The following is a 20,157-nucleotide window of genomic DNA, read 5'->3' on the forward strand; positions in this document are numbered from 1 at the left end:
ATAGCGTATGTGTTCCCCAGCTGGACAGGACACCAGTCCATCGCAGCGTTACTCATTTTTACCAGCTGAGTGGACTGGAGCAACGGGAAATGAAGTGTTTTGCTCAAGAACACAACGCGTCGCCCGGTCCAGAAATCAAAACTACAATCTTACGATCACGATGCCAACACCCTAACCACTAAGCCACGCGCCTCCACTGCACCCTTTTAAAGCCTAGCCAGGCTCATGGGCCCGGTTTCCTGGTTTCAATGGCGTATGTGTTCCCCAGCTGGATGAGACGCCAGTCCATCGCAGCGTTACTCATTTTTGCCAGCTGAATGGTTGATTCTTGAAATTTTGAAACAATTATGTGTATCAGTATGTGTTTATGTGTAACCATAAAAAAAATAACATTGCACATGAAAGGTGTATACTCTTTACTCTTTTATTCTTTTACTTGTTTCAGTCATTTGACTGTGGCCATGCTGGAGCACTGCCTTTAGTCGAGCAAATCGACTGCAGGACTTATTCTTTGTAAGCCCAGTACTTATTCTATCGGTGTCTTTTGCCGAACCGCTAAGTGACGGGGACGTAAACACACCAGCATCGATTGTCAAACACACACACATATATATATATATATATATATATATATACGACAGGCTTCTTTCAGTTTCCGTCTACCAAATCCACTCACAAGGCTGTGGTCAGCCCGAGGTTATAGTAGAAGACACTTGCCCAAGGTGCCACGCAGTGGGACTGAACCCGGAACCATGTGGTTGGTAAGCAAGCTACTTACCACACAGCCACTCCTGCGCCTATGGAGACATTTTCATAAAAAATATATTTATTTTTATGTAAGTTATGAGAAACAAAGTCAGTAGTGGTGAGGGGTGCGCTTGTGTAGGTATGCTGTGTCTTTTAATAGTTGGGTCGGGAAGGGTTTGTGTCTTTGCACTTTGCAGATTCTTTGTGACCTGATGATGTAGGGAAAAAAATAATCGCGTCCGTGACCTTTGCCGGTCCTCCTTGACCTAATCTGGAGGAACACACACGCAAGTTTCCCAGTCACGTGATCCAACTCTTTTAAACGTCACATGCGGAAGGCAGCAGCAAGAGTTCATGACATAAGCGGAAGTGACATTTGCGAACAGCAAATGGCGGTTGATTTGAAATCTGGAAAAGTTTGAAGCTTTTTTTCCAATTTTTTTTTACTGAAACGGAAAAAAAAAGAAGAAAACACGATCCATCCAGGTAGATTATTGCTTTGAATTTTTAGTTTTTTTTCTCAAGTCTTTAAAAGTTCTTTTTTATAGCCAGTGATACATACTTAAATATGTGTAGGTGTGTGTGTGTTTATATATCTCATACACATATTAATTGTAAAAGTATAATGTGCCTAGTTATCTGTGTGTTTAAAAAGTAATGCAAATAATTAAAACAGCAGAAGAATTTTTAATCCTTGACGAAGAAGAAGAAGAGTAGTCAAGGTATAACAAATGCTTAGCAGTATTTCGTCTGCCGCTACGTTCTGAGTTCAAATTCCGCCGAGGTCGACTTTGCTTTTCATCCTTTCGGGGTCGATTAAATTAAATACCAGTTACGCACTGGGATCGATGTAATCGACTTATTACCTATGTCTGTCCTTGTTTGTCCCCTCTGTGTTTAGTCCCTTGTGGGTAGTAAAGAAATAGAAATAGGTATTTCGTCTGCCGCTACGTTCTGAGTTCAAATTTCACCCGAGGTTGACTTTGCCTTTCATCCTTTCGGGGTCGATAAATTAAGTACCAGTTATGCACTGGGATCGATGTAAGCGACTTAATACCTATGTCTGTCCTTGTTTGTCCCCTCTGTGTTTAGCCCCTTGTAGGTAATAAAGAAATAGGTATAACATTTGTTCCGTTATTTGAATTATATATATTTTCTGCCAGTCACCCCGACCTTGTTATTTCTCCTTCGATTTTTTAAAATGCATATTTTTAAAATTGTACTTTGTAGAAACACGTTTCTGAGAGTGTAGATTACAGTTATTGATAAAAAAAAGTTTGGGAAAAAATTGAAGATTTACCGATCATTTTCATGCTTTCTCGTCCCGTCTTTGTTACTATCATAACTAAGGCATCCTCGCCTCTATTTTGTTTTTTAAACACTTTATACGTTTGAAACAAACATTACGTAATCTACACACACTGCAAAATGTGATTTAAAATCATGCGGGGAGAATGATAAACCCCTTCAAAATTAAGATTATCAACATGATTGGGCAATCTTTCGTCTCTAGTAGACCTTTCCGTCGATTTCCGTAAAAAAAATTTTTTTTTTACATATGGGCTTGCGGGAACTTTTGAAGTAATGAGAGCGAAAGAGACTAAGAGAAAGCGATTGTATGACGAGGGAAGTTCTTTTGAAGTTACCGTCCAAGGGAAGCATTGATGTACATGTGTGTGTGTTTGATGGGGTGTGGGAGACAGACAGTATGTTGTGTAAGTGAAGTGCTTCTGTTAGTGTGTGTGAAGAGACAGAGTAATGTGTGAAAGAAAGAGATAACTGAAATTTTTTACTCGGTGTTTGTGTATATGTATGTATATTACTTCAAAAGTTCCCGCAAGCCCATATGTAAAAAAAAAAAATTTTTTTACGGAAAGGTCTACTAGAGACGAAAGATCGCCCATGATTGTATTAAAGACTTGAAAACGTATCTTTGCAAAATTCCATTTTAACAATTCCATTTTCTCAGAAATATTTGCAGAAAAATGTGGTTAGGACTCCGACCTGCAGTTATGCAAAAATGTATTCAATAATAAGATGCACATGTTCTCCGGGGCTAATTGCAGTTCGCACCACTTCTTGAAAATGCATTTTTTTTTTTTGAAAAAATTTATTCGGATTCCTACGTTTTAGATGTCAGAGATTACGAATATACTCTTTTACTTGTCTCAGTCATTTGGCTGCGGTCATGCTGGAGCACCGCCTTTAGTCGAGCAAATCGACCCCAAGACTTTTCTTTGTAAGCCTAGTGGATCTTTTGAACGGCATTTTTCAACACAATTTCTAGTTAACTAAACACTTTTAAACTTCGTATACTGGTAGAATGTGTCAAATTAAAAAATTATTTTTCTCTTGGCTTTCTTGAGAAAATTGGGTTAAACTAAAGCGTTACACCACTCAAAGAAACAAAAAAAAAAATGTGTGTAATAGGTGTAAAACAACTTCCTCTGAACGAATATGAAAAAGAAAAAAGCGCACGCGAAAGGGGAGTGGGGGAGAGGCCTCGGAAAATTCACATCGGGAATTTCCGAAAGCGTCTGAGGGGCTGACCCGGGCACCAAAACAAAAAAAAAAATAGTGTAATATGTGTAAAACAACTTGCTCTAAACGAATATGACAATAAAACATGCGCACTCGCGAAAGAGGGGTGGGGGAGAGGCCTCGGAAAATTTACATCGGGAATTTCCGAAAGCGTCTGACTCGGGCCCAAAAACAAAAATAGCGCAATAGGTGTAAAACAACTTGCTCTAAACGAATATGATGAAAAAAATGCGCGCTCGCGAAAGGGGGGTGGGGGAGAGGCTTCGGAAATTTCTACCAAATACACTCACAAGTCTTTGGTCGGCCCGAGGCTATAGTAGAAGACACTTGCCTAAGGCGCCATGTGGTTGGTAAGCAAGCTACTTACCCCAGCTCGAAAAAATCCTATGCTTTCGATGACGGAGATTCCTGTCGTCCCATTCCTGTGACACCTCTTTCAATTCTTTAGCCAGGTAGCAGAGCTTGGCCAGCCGTTCCAAAGTCAAGCCAGTTTGGTCGACAACTTCTGTTTCTTGCTGCATTTCTTCTTCTTTGGATATAATGAAAAATTTTAGGTGTTCATATTTTAAAAATCGGTGATAGTTGAACCGCGAAGTAGTGAGTGATCATCATATTCATCATCGTTTAGCATGGGTTGGATGGTTCTACTGGGGTCTGTGAAGCCAGAAGGCTTCATCAGGCCCAGTCAAATCTGGCAGTGTTTCTACGGCTGGATGCCCTTCCTAACGCCAACCACTCCGTGAGTGTAGTGGGTGCTTTTTACGTGCCACCCGCACAGGTGCCAGACAGAGCTGGCAAACGGCCACGAACAGATGGTGCTTTTTACGTGCCACCGGCACGAGGCCAGTCGGGGCGGCGCTGGCAACGGTCGCGAAACGGAAGGTTCTCTTACATGCCACCGGCACTGGTAACACATCTGCAATTTCCATTGATCGATTTCGATTCTAATCCTCATTGTATATACTGCTGTGCAGTTTGAAATTTAGACATCCTTTTAATTGTATTATGTTGTTTGTGAACCTATGATATATTCAAAAACTCTACACCTTACTATCTATCTCTTCTTAATTCTTCTCATTTACCAGTTTACTTGTGGAAGTATTTTCAACTAAGATATCAGTCTGCTACCAGCTATCACATTAATGGATGTTCCTGCGGATAAATTGGAACAGCGCCGTGCCATCAAGATGGTAACGGCAGCTGATGAATACCTTCGGAACCGCGAATATCTTACAGCTTTGAATCTTTACAAGGAATCTGTGGAGATTTTGCCTGATCCTGATATCATTTATAAGATTAGGAAACTACGGGTGAGTTTTGTGTCTCTGTAATCTTGAAACCATCATGTGAGTGTATGTTTTGTTGTCCCATTTTTGTATCACCTACCTGTCCGTTATATTTACTTTAACCCTTTAGCATTTAAGCCGGCCATATCCGGCCAAAAGTATTCTGCTTGTTTTATGTTCAAACTGGCCAGATCTGGTCTCTCACACCAACCCTACAATATCATCTTAAAAATTAACAGCTTCCTCATCAAAATCTCCTAGCTACAAGATAATGCATGATTAGTTCAAAACAATGTAGATAAAAAAGCATTAGTTTTGGCAGAATAATGTGAACACTAAAGGGTTAAATGAAATATTACAATGTTACGTTCTTTGATTATCTCCCTTGAAAACACGTTCATTGTTTCCACGTAACCTATGGTGGCGTTGCTGTTGCCAAAGTTTTTTTTTTTTTTCTGTTTGTAATTTTACTTGTATATCTATCTTAAAATGAGCTTGGCAGAGGTCTGTGTTCTCCGGGTGCTTTTCTAGATCATCATCGTTTAACATCTGCTTTCCATGCTAGCATGGGTTGGACGATTTGACTGAGGACTGGCGAACCAGATGGCTGCACCAGACTCCAATCTGATCTGGCAGAGTTTCTACAGCTGGATGCCCTTCCTAATGCCAACCACTCCGAGAGTGTAGTGGGTGATTTTACGTGCCACTGGCACAAGGGCCAGTCAGGCGGTACTGGCAACGACCACGCTCAAATGGTGCTTTTTATGTGCCACCAGCACAGGAGCCAGTCCAGCGGCACTGGCAACGACCTCGCTTTTGATTTGAATTAATTATGCATTATTTTTGTAGCATGGAGATTTAGATGAAGTAACTATTTTTAGAATGATATTGCAGGATTGGTGCGAGAGGCTAGATCTGGCTGATTTGAACATGAAACTTGTAGCATATTTTGGCTAGATAGGGCCAGTTTAAATGCTATATCTTCCATGCTGGCATGGGTTGAACCTTGAGGTTTGAAACCTCTGACCTGTCTGAAATTTTGCTCCCTGCCTCTCCTTCCATTCTTCTAGAAATTTCAATGCATCTTCTTATTTGTGTTTTTTGTTTGTTTGTTTTTTTCATTTCCATTTGTTCTTTTAATTATTTAATTTTTTTCTCCCTTACAGAAATACATGAAACAGAAAGGTTACGACTTGGGTGAAAACAAAGAGAACATCGATTCCTGTGAACCAGTTGCTAAGGAAATTGAGAACTCTGATGAGAACTTAATTAAAAAAGCTAAGTCACCTGACATTTTGAAAGAACAGAGTGATTTCTATTGTTCTTCAAATAGTCAGAATCCACCTTCCATTTCCCATCAAATACCTGTTAAAAGTCCTCCATCGGACACTGACAAATTAATTGAAAAGAAACAGAATGATAAAAGTCCCCTGACTCAAAGAATGGAACAGCTGTCGCTAGACAGTAAACAGCCGGTACCAGTTGAAGTTGAAGACAAGGTCAAAGTCCCTCTTGGAGATGAAACCAACAAACCCTCTCTGGGAGACAAAGTCGAAAAGTCTCCCAAAAAGTCTCCCAAAAAGGCTGTTGTTAAATATGATGGCCCAATACGTGACTTCAAGGACCTTCGCAGATATCTTTATCCTCATCAGAAAGAAGGCATGAAATGGTTGGCCCAATTATACTCAGATAACAAAGGTGGCATTCTTGGAGATGATATGGGGTTAGCAAAAAATTCTTTCTTGTTTTATTTATTTATTTATTTATTTATTCTTGTGTAATTGTCAGCAGGAGTGGCTGTGTGGTAAGTAGCTTGCTTATCAACCACATGGTTCTGGGTTCAGTCCCACTGCGTGGCACCTTGGGCAAGTGTCTTCTACTATAGCCTCGGGCTGACCAAAGCCTTGTGAGTGGATTTGTTAACGGAAACTGGAAGAAGCCCATCATATATATGAATATATATATGTGTGTGAGTGTATATGTTTGTGTGTCTGTGTTTGTCCCCCCAACATCGCTTGACAATCGATGCTGGTGTGTTTATGTCCCCGTAACTTAGCGGTTCGGCAAAAGAGACCGATAGAATAAGTACTAGGTTAACAATGAACAAGTCGCAGGGTCGATTTGCTCGACTAAAGGCGGTGCTCCAGGATGGCCAGTCAAATGACTGAAACAAGTAAAAGAGTAAAGAGTGAAATTCTAGTGTTTTTGCTGAGTTAATTAATCAGACAGTATTTATGAAAGAGAAGCATAGAACCTCCCCGTCATTTAGCAAGACATCTTACACTGCTTGTGAGAGCAGTCGAGTTTATTTCAAATATTCACAATTTAAAAATCATCTCTGGCTAATCGTTAAGAGGATTTTGGTGTTGCTTTGATGGAGGTTTGTGCTTTCTGAGTGCTATTATTATTATTATTATTCTTGACAGAATCGTTAGCATGCCAGGTGAAATGCTTAGCGGTATCTCACCTGTCGCTATGTTCTGAGTTCAAATTCCACCAAGGTTGACTTTACCTTACAGCTGAGTGGACTGGAGCAACATGAAATGAAGTGTTTTGCTCAAGAACACAACGCGTCACCTGGTCCAGGAATCGAAACCACTAAGGAAGGGCGTCCAGCTGTAGAAACATTGCCAGATCAGACTGGATCCCAGTGCAGCCTCCTGGCTCTCCAGGCTCCAGTCAAACCGTCCAACCCATGCAAAGCGTGGAAAACGGACATTAAACGATGATGATGATGATTGTAAAGGTGGACAAAATGCTGCTAATGATTCTGCATGGTCATTGCCTTAATATTAACAACAACGATAATGGATTCAAATTTTGCCACAAGGGTATGAGTTGGTCACATTAACCCCAGTGTTCGACTGGTACTTAATTTATCGAACCCCAAAAGGATGAAAGGAAAAGTTGACCTTGGCAGAATTTGAACTTTGAATGTTACAGCAGATGAAGTATTGCTAAGTATTTTGCCCAGTGTGCTAACGATTCTGCCAGCTTGCCACCTTAATGATGATGATGATGATGGTGATGATGATGATGATGATTATTATTATTATTATTATTATTATTACATAAAATAGAGAAATTGGTTATAATATTGAGATATGTTGTACCTTTTCATTTCAGTCTTGGTAAAACTCTCCAGATGATCGGTTACCTTGCCAAAATGTTTGAGGTTGGAGAAATTGAAACAGCTCTTGTTATAGTACCGAGTTCTTTGTTATTGCCTTGGTGCCGGGAAATTGATAAATGGTAAGTAGGGCTGCCTTAATCTCTCTCTCTGTCTCTCTCTTTCTCTCATGCTAATGATCAAGAAATTTGTTTTGCAATCATCAAGTCCCAGGTTCAATCCCACTGTGTGGCATCTTGGGCCAGTGTCAGTTCCCACAGTCTCAGGTTGACCAATATGTGGTCAGTGAAATTGGGTGGCTATGCTGATTCCATCTGAAGATTTCAATAACAGTACACTTACTAATACAATGAACTTTTACTCTTACATGTTTCAGTCATTTGACTGGGGCCATGCTAGAGCACTGCCTTTAGTCGAGCAAATGACATTGCGATACTTGACGAAACATTTGCTGACGTCCAGTTTGCTATCGATGAGCTCCAGCGCGTTGCATCACAGATTGGTATAAAAGTCAATGCCTCAAAGACCAAAATCCTCACAGCCGGCTTCGCCCCACCAGACAATGCAGTGGGTCCCACATTTTATGATGATCAACAAGATTTTAATGCTGTTTTTATCATGTTGAATGATTGTGTAGTTATTTCTCTCTCTGATGATTGATTCTGCTATTCTTGTATTCTTGTGTTATTTCAGGGCTCCAGGATTGAATTATGATTCATTCCATGACAAGGGAAAATCTGGCAGAAAGAAAACCCTTCATTGTACCCAGAGAAGAGGTGGTGTTCTACTTGTGACTTATGGTTTATTAGTAAACAACTACGAGGAACTTTCAACTGACCGAAATGGTCAGGAATTTGTTTGGGTAAAAACAACATTCACACCTTCTTCTAGTGTGCTTTCTGGTTCATTCCCACTGTGCAGTACCTTGTACTATAACTTTGTGAATGGATTTGGTAGAAGGAAACTGAAAGAATCCCATCATATATATATATGTGAGTGGATTTGGTAGACAGAAAATGAAAGAAGCCCGTCGTATATATGTATATATATTTGTGTGTGTATACGTTTGTGTGTCTGTGTTTGTCCTCCCCGACATCGCTTGACAACCGATGCTGGTGTGTTTACATCCCCGTAAATTAGCGGTTTGGCAAAAGAGAACTGATAGAATAAGTACTAGGCTTCCAAAAAATAAGTCCTGGGATCGATTTGTTCGACTAAAGGCAGTGCTCCAGCATGGCCACAGTCAAATGACTGAAAGAAGTAAAGGAGATAACCTAGTAAAGGAAATCCAATGCATTAATTTGCCTTCTTTCCCTTTATTCTTTTATTTGTTTCAGTCATTTGACTGTGGCCATGCTGGAGCACTACCTTTAGTCGAAGAAATCGACCCCAGGACTTATTCTTTCTAAGCTTAGCACTTATTCTATCGGTCTCTTTTGCCAAACCAATAAGTTATGGGAATGTAAACACACCAACATCGGTTGTTAGGTGATGGTGGGGCGGGGGGTAAACAGGCACAAATACAGTCATACATACATATATATATTTATATATATACAACAGGCTTCCTTCAATTTCTGTTTACCAAATCCACTCACAAGGCTTTGGTTGGTCCAAGGTTACAGTAGAAGACACTTACCCAAGATGCTACGCAGTGGGACTGAACCCGGAACCATGTGGTTGGGAAGCAAGCTTCTTACCACACAGCCACTCTTGAATGTGTATTAATGTTTTGTTTTTTTTTGTTTGTTTTGTGACAGGACTATATGATACTGGATGAAGGTCATAAAATTAAGAATCCCACCAAGACACAGAAAGCAGCCCACCATATTCCGTCTCGTAATAGAATTATTATGACTGGAACCCCTATCCAGAACAACCTGGTTGTAAGTTTTCATTCTTTTTGGGTTTTCTGAGGCATGGGCAGACAAATGTGTTGAGCCTGTTTAACAAGTGCGAGTGCTGTGTGGAAGAGAAAAGACTTGAATTATTAATTTCACAGACTATCGAAATCGATCAACATCAATGGAAATTGTAGCTGTGATACCAGTGCTGGTGGCATGTAAAAAAGCACCATCTGAATGTGGCCGTTGCCAGCGCCGCCCTGACTGGCCTCCGTGTCGGTGGCACGTAAAAAAGCACCATCCGATCGTGGCCGTTGCAAGCCTTGTCTGGCCCCCGTGCCGGTGGCACGTAAAAAGCACCATCCGATCGTGGCCGTCTGCCAGCCTCGTCTGGCACCTGTGCAGGTGGCACGTAAAAAGCACCCACTACATTCACGGAGTGGTTGGCGTTAGGAAGGGCATCCAGCTGTAGAAACACTGCCAGATCAGACTGGAGCCTGGTGCAGCTTTCTGGCTTCCCAGACCCCAGTTGAACCGTCCAACCCATGCTAGCATGGAAAGCGGGCGTTAAACAATGATGATGATGATGATGACTAAGAATAATCAGGGAGGAACAGACTCCGAGTATGATTTGATGGCTGTACATGAGACATTGATATCATATTGGAAGTCTGGATCTGTGTTTGTGTGTGTGTGTGTGTATGCAATGGAGGCTACGTCAGATTGCATGCAGAGGTTAACTGCAATTCTAGGGTGTTAGTAAATGTATGCAGGAAAGGGTACAGTAAGATTATTAAGTTAATTTTTTGGCTCAAAAAGCAAAAAGCAAGTCCATGTAGGGGGACATGGAGTTATGTACAGGGAGGGTGTTCATGCAAAGAGTTCAGGCCGTTTCTGGTCAAGAGAGACTTTGAACCGAATGGTCGTTGGCAACTTCACTATCTCGTCCGGCAGCTTATTCCACGGATCCGCAACCCGGACGGAGAAAGCCCCTCTCCTTTGATTGAGATGAAATCATCGCAGATAGAGCTTTTCGGAGTGACCCCGCAGCCGACGCTCTGGAGCAGGAGTGAAGAACAGCTCTTTCGAGAGGTTACACTTTCCGCTTATGATGTTATGAGCAAGAATGAGATCTCCATGGCGTCATCGTTTTTCTAGAGAATAAAGGTCAAGCGTCTTCAGCCTTTCTTCATAAGACAAATGCTCGAGACCAAGAACCATGCAGGTAGCCAGCTTCTGGACTCTTTCGAGATGATGCATGTCTTTGAGGAGATAAGGAGAAGTGGCTTGAATCCCGTACTCCAATATGGGTCTCACCAGCGTGACATAGAGCGGTAGGAATTGTGATTGCTCTCCACAAGTATTGGTGGATAAACTGCAGGGAGTGCACTAAGATAATGATTGCACTGCAGGTGTATTAGTGTCACTGCACTTCGGAGGTGTGTGTGTGTGTGTATGTATACAGGAGTTGACCCCCAAGGTTGGCAAAAGTTAATGGACCACCTGCCATTTGTCAAGAGTTTGCATTTTTGGAACCTTGTTGATTTAAGTACTCCTTCACAGTTACAAAACTCATGTACTCAGTACCCACTTCTAAACGTAGGATATCCTCACCACTTCATGTTTATTAAATTCTTAAAGGGCCTGAGTGAGACCCATTTTATTGTATATAGCATGTGGATTAACACACCTTGGTATGTGTAATTTTAATCTCGACATATATATCTATATACAACTTGGCCTTATCTACACTCCTTTATGTACATATCTACACACTTAGCCTCTATTATATATCTGCAAATGAACATTTATTTCTACACACCTCATCATCATCATCATTGTTCGACTGTGGTCGAGACAATGGAATTTACTATGCTACGCCAGACATCACGGTCCATCATGGCATTACGGAGGTCCTGTTGCTGGATGCCTGTATCCCTGGAGATTACATCAGGGTAGGAGAGTGTGCGCCCTCTGGCATTGCGAGTAGATGGCTTCCAGAGGAGGAGAGTAGAAATTACTTCTTTTTCAGCTCTACAACAATGTCCAGAAAACTGGACTCTCCTACCTTTCACAAGAGATGACACTGGTGGTAGTTTCCCATATATTGCTCGCCTGGCCCCGTGCCGGTGGCACGTAAAAGCACTGTCTGTTCGTGTCCTTTGCCAGCCTCGCCTGGCCCCAGTGCCGGTGGCACGTAAAAGCCCCATCCGTTCGTGGCCGTTTGCCAGCTCTGTCTGGCACCTGTGCGGGTGGCACATAAAAAGCACCCACTACACTCACGGAGTGGTTGGCGTTAGGAAGGGCATCCAGCCATAGAAACACTGCCAGATCTGACTGGGCCTGATGCGGCCTTCCGGCTTCACAGACCCCAGTTGAACCGTCCAACCCATGCTAGCATGGAAAACGGACGCTAAATGATGATGATGATATCTATTCGTGAAATAATAATTAATGTATGCTGTATACTGTTATTTCTATGTTTTTTTCCCCCTTTTTCTCTTTAAGGAACTTTGGGCTCTGTTTGATTTTGTCCATCATGGTTCATTGCTGGGAACTCAGAAAACATTCAAAATGAAGTATGAAAACCCCATTACTCGGGTAAGCTTTATTTTGCTTCCTGCTAGTTTGGTTTGAAACCTGACTACATTCACTTGTATTAGATCTGTATGAGGTTAATGTAAAAGGGTACAGGGTAAAGACCCCCTTCGGTCATGAATGACCATGGAATGCATCTAGAAAGTTCCCCCTTTGAGATTCAAATCTGGGCAAGGTTGTTTATGGAAGACCAGCAAGCCACCCCTGCATGCCAGCCTCCACTCTTCACATCACCGATGTTGTCCAAGTCAAAGGCAAAGGGGCCGATACAGCTTGGCACCTGTGACATCACAACTCATTTCTACAGCTGAGTGAACTGGAGCAATGTGAAATAAAGTGTCTTGCTCAAGAACACAACACGCAGCCCAGTCCGGGAATCGAACTCGCTACCACATAATTCTGAGCCTTCACTTTGATGTGGTGCATGATGCACTACCTCTGCATTGATGGTTTAGTGGTAGAATTCTTGCCTGCCATGCCGGCAGCCTGATGTTAATTTTTCATCACCATAATCACCACCACCACCACTGTTATACTTGCATGAATAGACAAGCCTTCTCCAGCACAGCATTTCAACACTAATCACAATCCTTTGTTATAAGCCTTTGTGAATTTCAGCCCCTTGAAATCAGATATAATCGACTCAATCCCTTTGTGTGTCCTTGTTTGTCCCCTCTATGTTTAGCCCCTTGTGGGCAGTAAAGAAATATATACTACACGTGTACACCACTGTTGTTGTTGTTGGCAAGTTAGTATTTTCCTTATCCCCTTCTGAAATGTTTCATTCTGACAGGCACGGCAAAAAGATGCATCTTTAGAAGAGAAGCAGTTAGGTTTCATCATGACCAAGAATCTGCAGAAGTTAATTGCTCCGTTTTTCCTGAGAAGAACCAAGGCCCAGCTGATGTCTGATCCAAACAGTGGGTAAGGCTAGAGTTTCTCTCTTGTTCTTGCTGCACACTAAGACAATGTACGATCACTTTACAACCCTACGATTCTGGCTTCCATCTCAATGCATAGCATCCTGGACAAATATCTTCTACAGAAGCCTCGTGTTAACCAATGCACCATGAGTGGAATTTTGTAAACAGAAACTCAGCAGAAGGCCTCTGTGTGTGTGTGTGTGTGTGTGTGTGTGTGTGTGTGTGTGTGTGTGTGTGTGTGTGTGTGTGTATGCGTGTGTGTGTATATATATGTATATATAATATAAATAATATATAAATATATGCATATATATATACATATATGTACATACCTACATATATATGTACATATACATGCATATATGGGTACAGGACATAAAAAAAGCGTTGAACACAATGTGTGTATGTTTGTGTTTGGCCTCCACTTACTGCTTAACAATTGGTCTTGGCTTGTTTATGTACTTGTAGCTTAGCAATGTATCCCTTAAAGTGGTACTCCAGCATGGCTTTAGTCCACTGACTAAGACAGATTAAAGAAATACACACACACACACACACACAATTGTCCTTCGGTTTGCTTGGTATACAACATAGCTGTTTATAGACAATATTTTCAAGTTTGTTCTCACAGAACATCCTCATTTAAGTGGCGATAAATATTACTTCTCAATATTTTCTAGCTCTTTCTAGCTATAGATGGTCCCATTGTATTTCTAGACAATGGTACCTTAACATATAATATGGTAAATCTTTCTAAAGTCCTTGTTTCTCTTTCCAGTATACCAGAATTACCACGGAAGAATGATCTGATTATCTGGGTGAAAATGACCGAACACCAAATGCAGGTCTACGAATCTTATCTATGTTTAGATGAAGTGAAACAGGTGAGAATTAAAGTTTGTCTTACATTTAGATAATGCCAAACAGGTAAGAATTAAAAAAAAAAAAAAACGAAAATATTGTGTGGATGAGATTTTAAAATTGAATTCTTTTCTTGTTTCAGTCATTTGATAGCGGCCATGCTGGAGCATTGCCTTTAGTCGAACAAATTGACCCCAGGACTTTTTCTTTGTAAACCTAGTACTTATTTTATCGGTTTCTTTTGTCGAACTGCTAAGTTATCGGGACATGAACACACCAACATTGGTTGGCAAGCAATTGTGGGGAGGCAAACACAGACACACAAATATACACACACATATATATAAAGACGACGGGCTTCTTTCAGTTTCCATCTATCAAATCCATTTACAAGACTTTGGTTTGTCCAATGTTATAGCAGAAGACATTTTCCCAAGATGCCAAAAAGTGGGACTGAACCCGGAACCATGTGGTTGGGAAGCAACACCGGCACCTATATTCAAATATTATTTCAACTTCCTTTCCTCTTTTTGCCTTTCAAATAGTCAAAAAGCGCTGCCCCGACTGGCTTCCGTGCCAGTGGCACGTAAAAAGCACCATCCGATCATGGCTGTTGCCAGCCTCGCCTGGCTCCTGTGCTGGTGGCACATGAAAAGCACCATCCGATCGTGGCCGTTTGCCAGCCTCGTCTGGCTCCTGTGCTGGTGGCATGTAAAAAGCACCCACTACACTCATGGAGTGGTTGGCGTTAGGAAGGGCATCCAGCCGTAGAAACATTGCCAGATCAGACTGTGCCTGGTGCAGCCTTCTGGCTTCCCAGACCCCAGTTGCACCGTCCAACCCATGCCAGCATGGAAAGCGGACGCTAAACGATGATGATGATAAACTGTCAAGTTGAATGTAAGTTACTGCATGTTGAACCTAAGGTTGGAAATGTCAGGGTAAAAAAAAGACATAGAGAAAACTTCCACTGCTAACTTCATAACAATGTGTCTGTACTCACTGCTGGTATCTCATCCGATCGAGTTACCAACTTTACTGTGCTCCTACACCAACTGACAACCAAGATCCGGGTCCAAAAGTTGTTTGCATGTTTCATCCTTTGAGAATTCATCAGGATATAATTTCTGAAAACCAAGAGATGTACTTAAAACAATCGGTAGAGCAGTTCTTTGACAATTGTGAAATTTCTTTGAAAGTGTCTTTTAAGAGTTTGTGGTTTGGTAACCAAAATGAGTTGACAAACTTGGTAGTCTTGTTAAGAAAATAATCCCCTCTTGTGTGTGTATTTATAAATACTAATGGGTTGCATTAGTAAGTAGCTTGCTAACCAACCACATGGTTCCGGGTTCAGTCCCACTGCGTGGCATCTTGGGCAAGTGTCTTCTGCTATAGCCCTGGGCCGACCAATGCCTTGTGAGTGGATTTGGTAGACGGAAACTGAAAGAAGCCCTTCGTATATATGTATATATATATATATGTGTATGTGTGTGTGTCTGTGTTTGTCCCCCTAGCATTGCTTGACGACCGATGCTGGTGTGTTTACGTCCCCATCACTTAGCGGTTCGGCAAAAGAGATCAATAGAATAAGTCCCGGGGTCGATTTGCTCGACTAAAGGTGGTGCTCCAGCATGGCCGCAGTCAAATGACTGAAACATGTAAAAGAGTAAAAAAGTAAAGAGCATGACTATTTCACAGAATTAACCCTTTTGTTACCATATTTCTGTTGAAATGCACTGTATTTCTTTCAATTGATTTTAAATATAACAAAGAATTTAATAAAACAACTCAGTTATCATGAAGCTAGTGTTAGGAACATAAATTGTGACTAAAGGTTTGGTGGAAGATTTTTATTCAAAACTTATGAAAACAAGACATTTGTACTACAGAGCCAGAGGTGGTTTCAGCCAGGTTGGTATCAAAAGGGTTATAAGAAGGGATTTAGTAAAATAACCTAGTTATCATTAAGCTAGTGTTAGGAACATAAATTGTGACTAAGGTTTGGTGGATGATTTTGACTCAGAACTTTTGAAAACAAGACATTTGTACTACACAGCCAGAGGTGGTTTCAGGCAGGTTGGTATCAAAAGTGTTAGCAGTAAACTTATTGGGTTATTTCTGAAAACTTTACCCAAAAAACCTGAAAGCATAGACTGTGTTGTGTTTGTATGGAAAGATAGTTGCTCATTTGCTATTCATTGAAAATTGAAGGAAATTGGAATACGATGATTACTTAATGCACAATTTTATAGACTTAATACACAGCACCCTCCCACTTAATCTCTCACTCTTTGCCTTACCCTCTTTTTCTTTTGCTCTTCGCATTTCCCCTCAACTAATCATGTGAAAGCATTACAGACAGGCTATGTAACAGAGAAGTGGAGGCACAATGGCCCAGTGGTTAGGGCAGCGGACTCGCGGTCGTAGGATCGCGGTTTCGATTTCCAGACCGGGCGTTGTGAGTGTTTATTGAGCGAAAACACCTAAAGCTCCACGAGGCTCCGGCAGGGATGGTGGTGGTCCCTGCTGTACTCTTTCACCACAACTTTCTCTCACTCTTACTTCCTGTTTCTGTTGTATCTGTATTTCAAAGGGCCGGCCTTGTCACTCTCTGTGTCACGCTGAATATCCTCGAGAACTATGTTAAGGGTACACGTGTCTGTGGAGTGCTCAGCCACTTGCATGTTAATTTCACGAGCAGGCTGTTCCGTTGATCGGATCAACCGGAACCCTCGTCATCGTAACCGACGGAGTGCTTCCTCTATGTAACAGAGGAAAAAAAACTTGGTTAAAAAAAATAAAAACGTTACACATTTCACTCTGTGACATTGAGCAGAATATTTGCTATAATGATATTTCTGCTTCAGCAACTCTCTGCTGAATCTGTGTGAAATGTAATGGAAAAATAGGTCAGTTTCAAAACATTGAGGTCTGAAAGGAACAGTTGTCATTTCGTTTGATTTCTAGATAGAAGCGAATAAGAAATAACACTTACTGACCAAAGACAAAAAAAAAAGAATTTTGTTACACTGTAATGTATGTAACACCGGATCTTTTCGGTTTGAACGGCAAGTTTTTTCTAGCGGTGTCATATGAAATTGTCACCCATAATTATGACCCTAGTATCGATCTATTGCATTTCAATCTGTTTTAGGGTTAAGGTTAGAGTTAGGGGTGGGAGGAAGGGTATCTTTTTTTCTTCACAAATGTAAATAAACCCAATCCGTTGCTTAAACGAGGGACATATTTAATACGGCACAGAATGTTTTTTAACTCAATAGACGTCATTGATTGGTTGAAATTGCAGAAATTGAAGAAAAAAAACAACAACAAATATCTTACAAACTATAGAATTTTCTCAATAAAGCCAAGAGAAAAGATGTCTTATAAACACATTCTACCAGTATACGAAGTTTAAAAGTGTTTAGTTACATGGAAATTATTTTAAAAAAACTGTCATTCAAACCGAAAAGATCCGTAACACCTACCAAATTTATCGAGTGACTCATTTGTGTGTCCACTCACTTGTATCTCTCTGTCTTTTATAGCTGATGTCATCAAGTAAATCTCCACTTGTGGCTCTTATCATACTCAAGAAACTGTGTGATCATATCCGTCTGATGTCTGTGAGAGTTTGTCGAAGTCTGGGATTGCTGAACAAAGAGGAAAGTCAAAAATTGTAAGTGGAATTGGGGTGGGGATCAAGAGACAACATTTTATTGTTATAGGGTTTCATTAACAACTATTAGGTTGGTGCATAATTATTGCGGCATTTTTCCCAAAAATTTTATTCAACAAAAACAATAACATTTAACAAAAACATCTTTAACCCTTTAGTGTTTAAACCGGCCATATCTGACCCAGATATTCTATAGGTTTTATATTCAAACTGGCAATATCTAGCCGCCTCTCACACCTACCCGACAATGTCATTCTAAATATAAACAATCACATCATTGAAACCTCAAAGCTATGAGATAATGCTTGATTAATTCAAAACAATTTGAGTGGAAAAGTATTACATTGAACAGAGTAATCTGAACACTAAAGGGTTAAATGATTATTCTGGAGCATAATCACCATTTGTTTCAATTTCTGCCTGGTGTTTTATTGAAGAGAATACCGCAATAATTATACACCAACCTAATACTTCAAACAGCAGCGCGTCATTATCATCGTTGGTTTTATGTCATCTTTTTCTTTCCTTGAAAAATCGGCATGAACTTTCCAGACAACCCAATACATTCATAATATGATGATAATGGTGTTTTTTTTTTGTTTTTTTTTCTTGTAGCCGTTCATCTTCAGTCCATCACCTAGATGATCCAGATGAGATTGCTGAACAGACAAAGGAAATGAATGCTTTAAATCATAGCTTTAAACACTCCAGTGGTGGCAACACCATCCATAGCAGTGAGTTCAACGAGAATGCTTGTGCTGCCACTCAGCTTAATGGTATTCCAGACATTGTATTATTCCAAGAGTCTGGTAAACTGATTGTTCTTATTGAGTTGCTTGGTCACATTGTGGGCACGAACCACAAATGTGTCGTCTTCTCCCAATCCGCCAAAATGTTAGACATCATTCAAAAGATTCTGAAAAACCTGGTAAGGCTTTATTTATATACTAGCTGACGTACCCAGTAATTTCTGGGAATGTGGGGCTTATCCCTTGGTTCCGTTCTCAATTGTTTCTCTAATCCAGTGCTTTTCAAACTTTTTGCTGGAGCGGAACCACAAGGAAACATTCCACTGACTCGAGGAACCCCTGTGCAATAATTTAATAGTCTTATGCACACATATCTGCACAAGGGAATTAAAAATTACTGTTGATTTTAGCAGTTTTGTAACTTCTTGCGGAACCCATAGACTGTACTGGCAGAACCCTAAGGTTCCGTGGAACCCTGGTTGAAAACCACTGTTCTAATCCAATAATAACAATACAAAGTATGTAGCCCTTAAAACGGTTTTTGTGCATTTATTGAGAATTCCAAACTGTCTTACACAGGATCTTGTTTTCAGGAATTCCCAATAAGTTATGAATGCCCAAATTATGAAGTCAGTTATGTAATAACGTGAAATTAGTTACCCGATAGTAAGAATTCAAGTAAAGTAGCCCTGAAAAGGGCTTTAATACGTTCCCAGAGTATATAGAACTTAGGAGGAAATACTAATAAGGTATGTATACTAAAATCATGAAGCATGTTACGTAATAACAGGCTAATCAGATATGAGATAATAACAATTGAAAATAAATAACTCTGAAAAGGGCTTTTGTGCGTTCCCAGAGAATATTACCCTCAGGGGCGCTTGTGTTGGTATATTCATGAATAAGTCACTAACCGAAATAAGTAGATCTATTGTTTAGGAAAATACTCTTGTTTAAAGGTTGTACTGGTTAAATTGCAAAAATAACTCTAATAGTTCAAATACTAAGAAATAAGCATACTCAATTTGATTTTTACCAAATAATTTAGGAAAATGAATGTGTTATTTCTCGTGGTTTTTAAAATAAAATTAGCTATATATATATATAATGATAAATATTAGGGAATAAATCCAAACTTACAGGGAAAAATCATTGTTTAAACCTCGCCAAGATAAATATTTAAACCACCTGATGAATGACTAACTCAAAAATTTAAAGAAATTAACAGCCATGAAACGATCGTAGTGTTATATTAATTATATTTTTTTAATAATTTTGTTATATATTTAAATAATATAAATTAAATAATCTTATGTATTGGCTTAAGTTTTTCATTGTATGATTTGCCTAATAGTGGTTTTGTCTCTAATTTAATATAATATATATATATATGTATATATAAGGATCCCTTCCAGGGACCCTATTATTGACTTTTTTCAACAATCAGAGTTTGCTATGAAGTTTCCAGACGTGAGTTCTACTTGCATGTCAAGTGTCATCAAAATTGATAAAACGATGTAGGAGGCGTTAGCTAACAACTCCACAAACACACCCACTGACAGAATTTCCCGCATATGTAGTAGATAATCAAAACTTAGAAACATCATATGTGTTGGTATTTTACAGAAATACATATATATATATGTGTGTGTGTATTGTTTCTCTTGTAGAAGTACAAATATGTCCGAATGGATGGCAAAGTCATAAAATTAGAAGAGAGAGCAAGGATTATCCGCAAATTTGAGACAGACGAGAGCATTTGTATATTCTTAATGACTACACAGGTAAGAATTTGTTGA

General features: G+C 40.1%; 1 protein-coding gene across 1 annotated transcript in view; it reads left to right on the plus strand.

Moving 5' to 3' along the window:
• Nucleotides 1–1,058: 1,058 nt before the first annotated feature.
• LOC115224500 (DNA excision repair protein ERCC-6-like) overlaps nucleotides 1,059–20,157 on the plus strand; it is a 35,104-nt gene continuing 16,005 nt past the window's right edge. Inside the window, exons 1-12 of the mRNA XM_036513474.1 lie at nucleotides 1,059–1,233; nucleotides 4,374–4,598; nucleotides 5,741–6,297; nucleotides 7,701–7,826; nucleotides 8,398–8,566; nucleotides 9,465–9,590; nucleotides 12,057–12,149; nucleotides 12,940–13,070; nucleotides 13,848–13,953; nucleotides 17,479–17,609; nucleotides 18,225–18,537; nucleotides 20,029–20,142. Coding sequence (XP_036369367.1) covers nucleotides 4,431–4,598; nucleotides 5,741–6,297; nucleotides 7,701–7,826; nucleotides 8,398–8,566; nucleotides 9,465–9,590; nucleotides 12,057–12,149; nucleotides 12,940–13,070; nucleotides 13,848–13,953; nucleotides 17,479–17,609; nucleotides 18,225–18,537; nucleotides 20,029–20,142 — 2,034 coding nt within the window. The 5' untranslated portion in view covers nucleotides 1,059–1,233; nucleotides 4,374–4,430. The remainder of the gene's footprint in view (nucleotides 1,234–4,373; nucleotides 4,599–5,740; nucleotides 6,298–7,700; nucleotides 7,827–8,397; nucleotides 8,567–9,464; nucleotides 9,591–12,056; nucleotides 12,150–12,939; nucleotides 13,071–13,847; nucleotides 13,954–17,478; nucleotides 17,610–18,224; nucleotides 18,538–20,028; nucleotides 20,143–20,157) is intronic.

Source organism: Octopus sinensis, linkage group LG25, assembly GCF_006345805.1.
Source record: "Octopus sinensis linkage group LG25, ASM634580v1, whole genome shotgun sequence".
NCBI classification, from domain to species: Eukaryota; Metazoa; Mollusca; class Cephalopoda; order Octopoda; family Octopodidae; genus Octopus; species Octopus sinensis.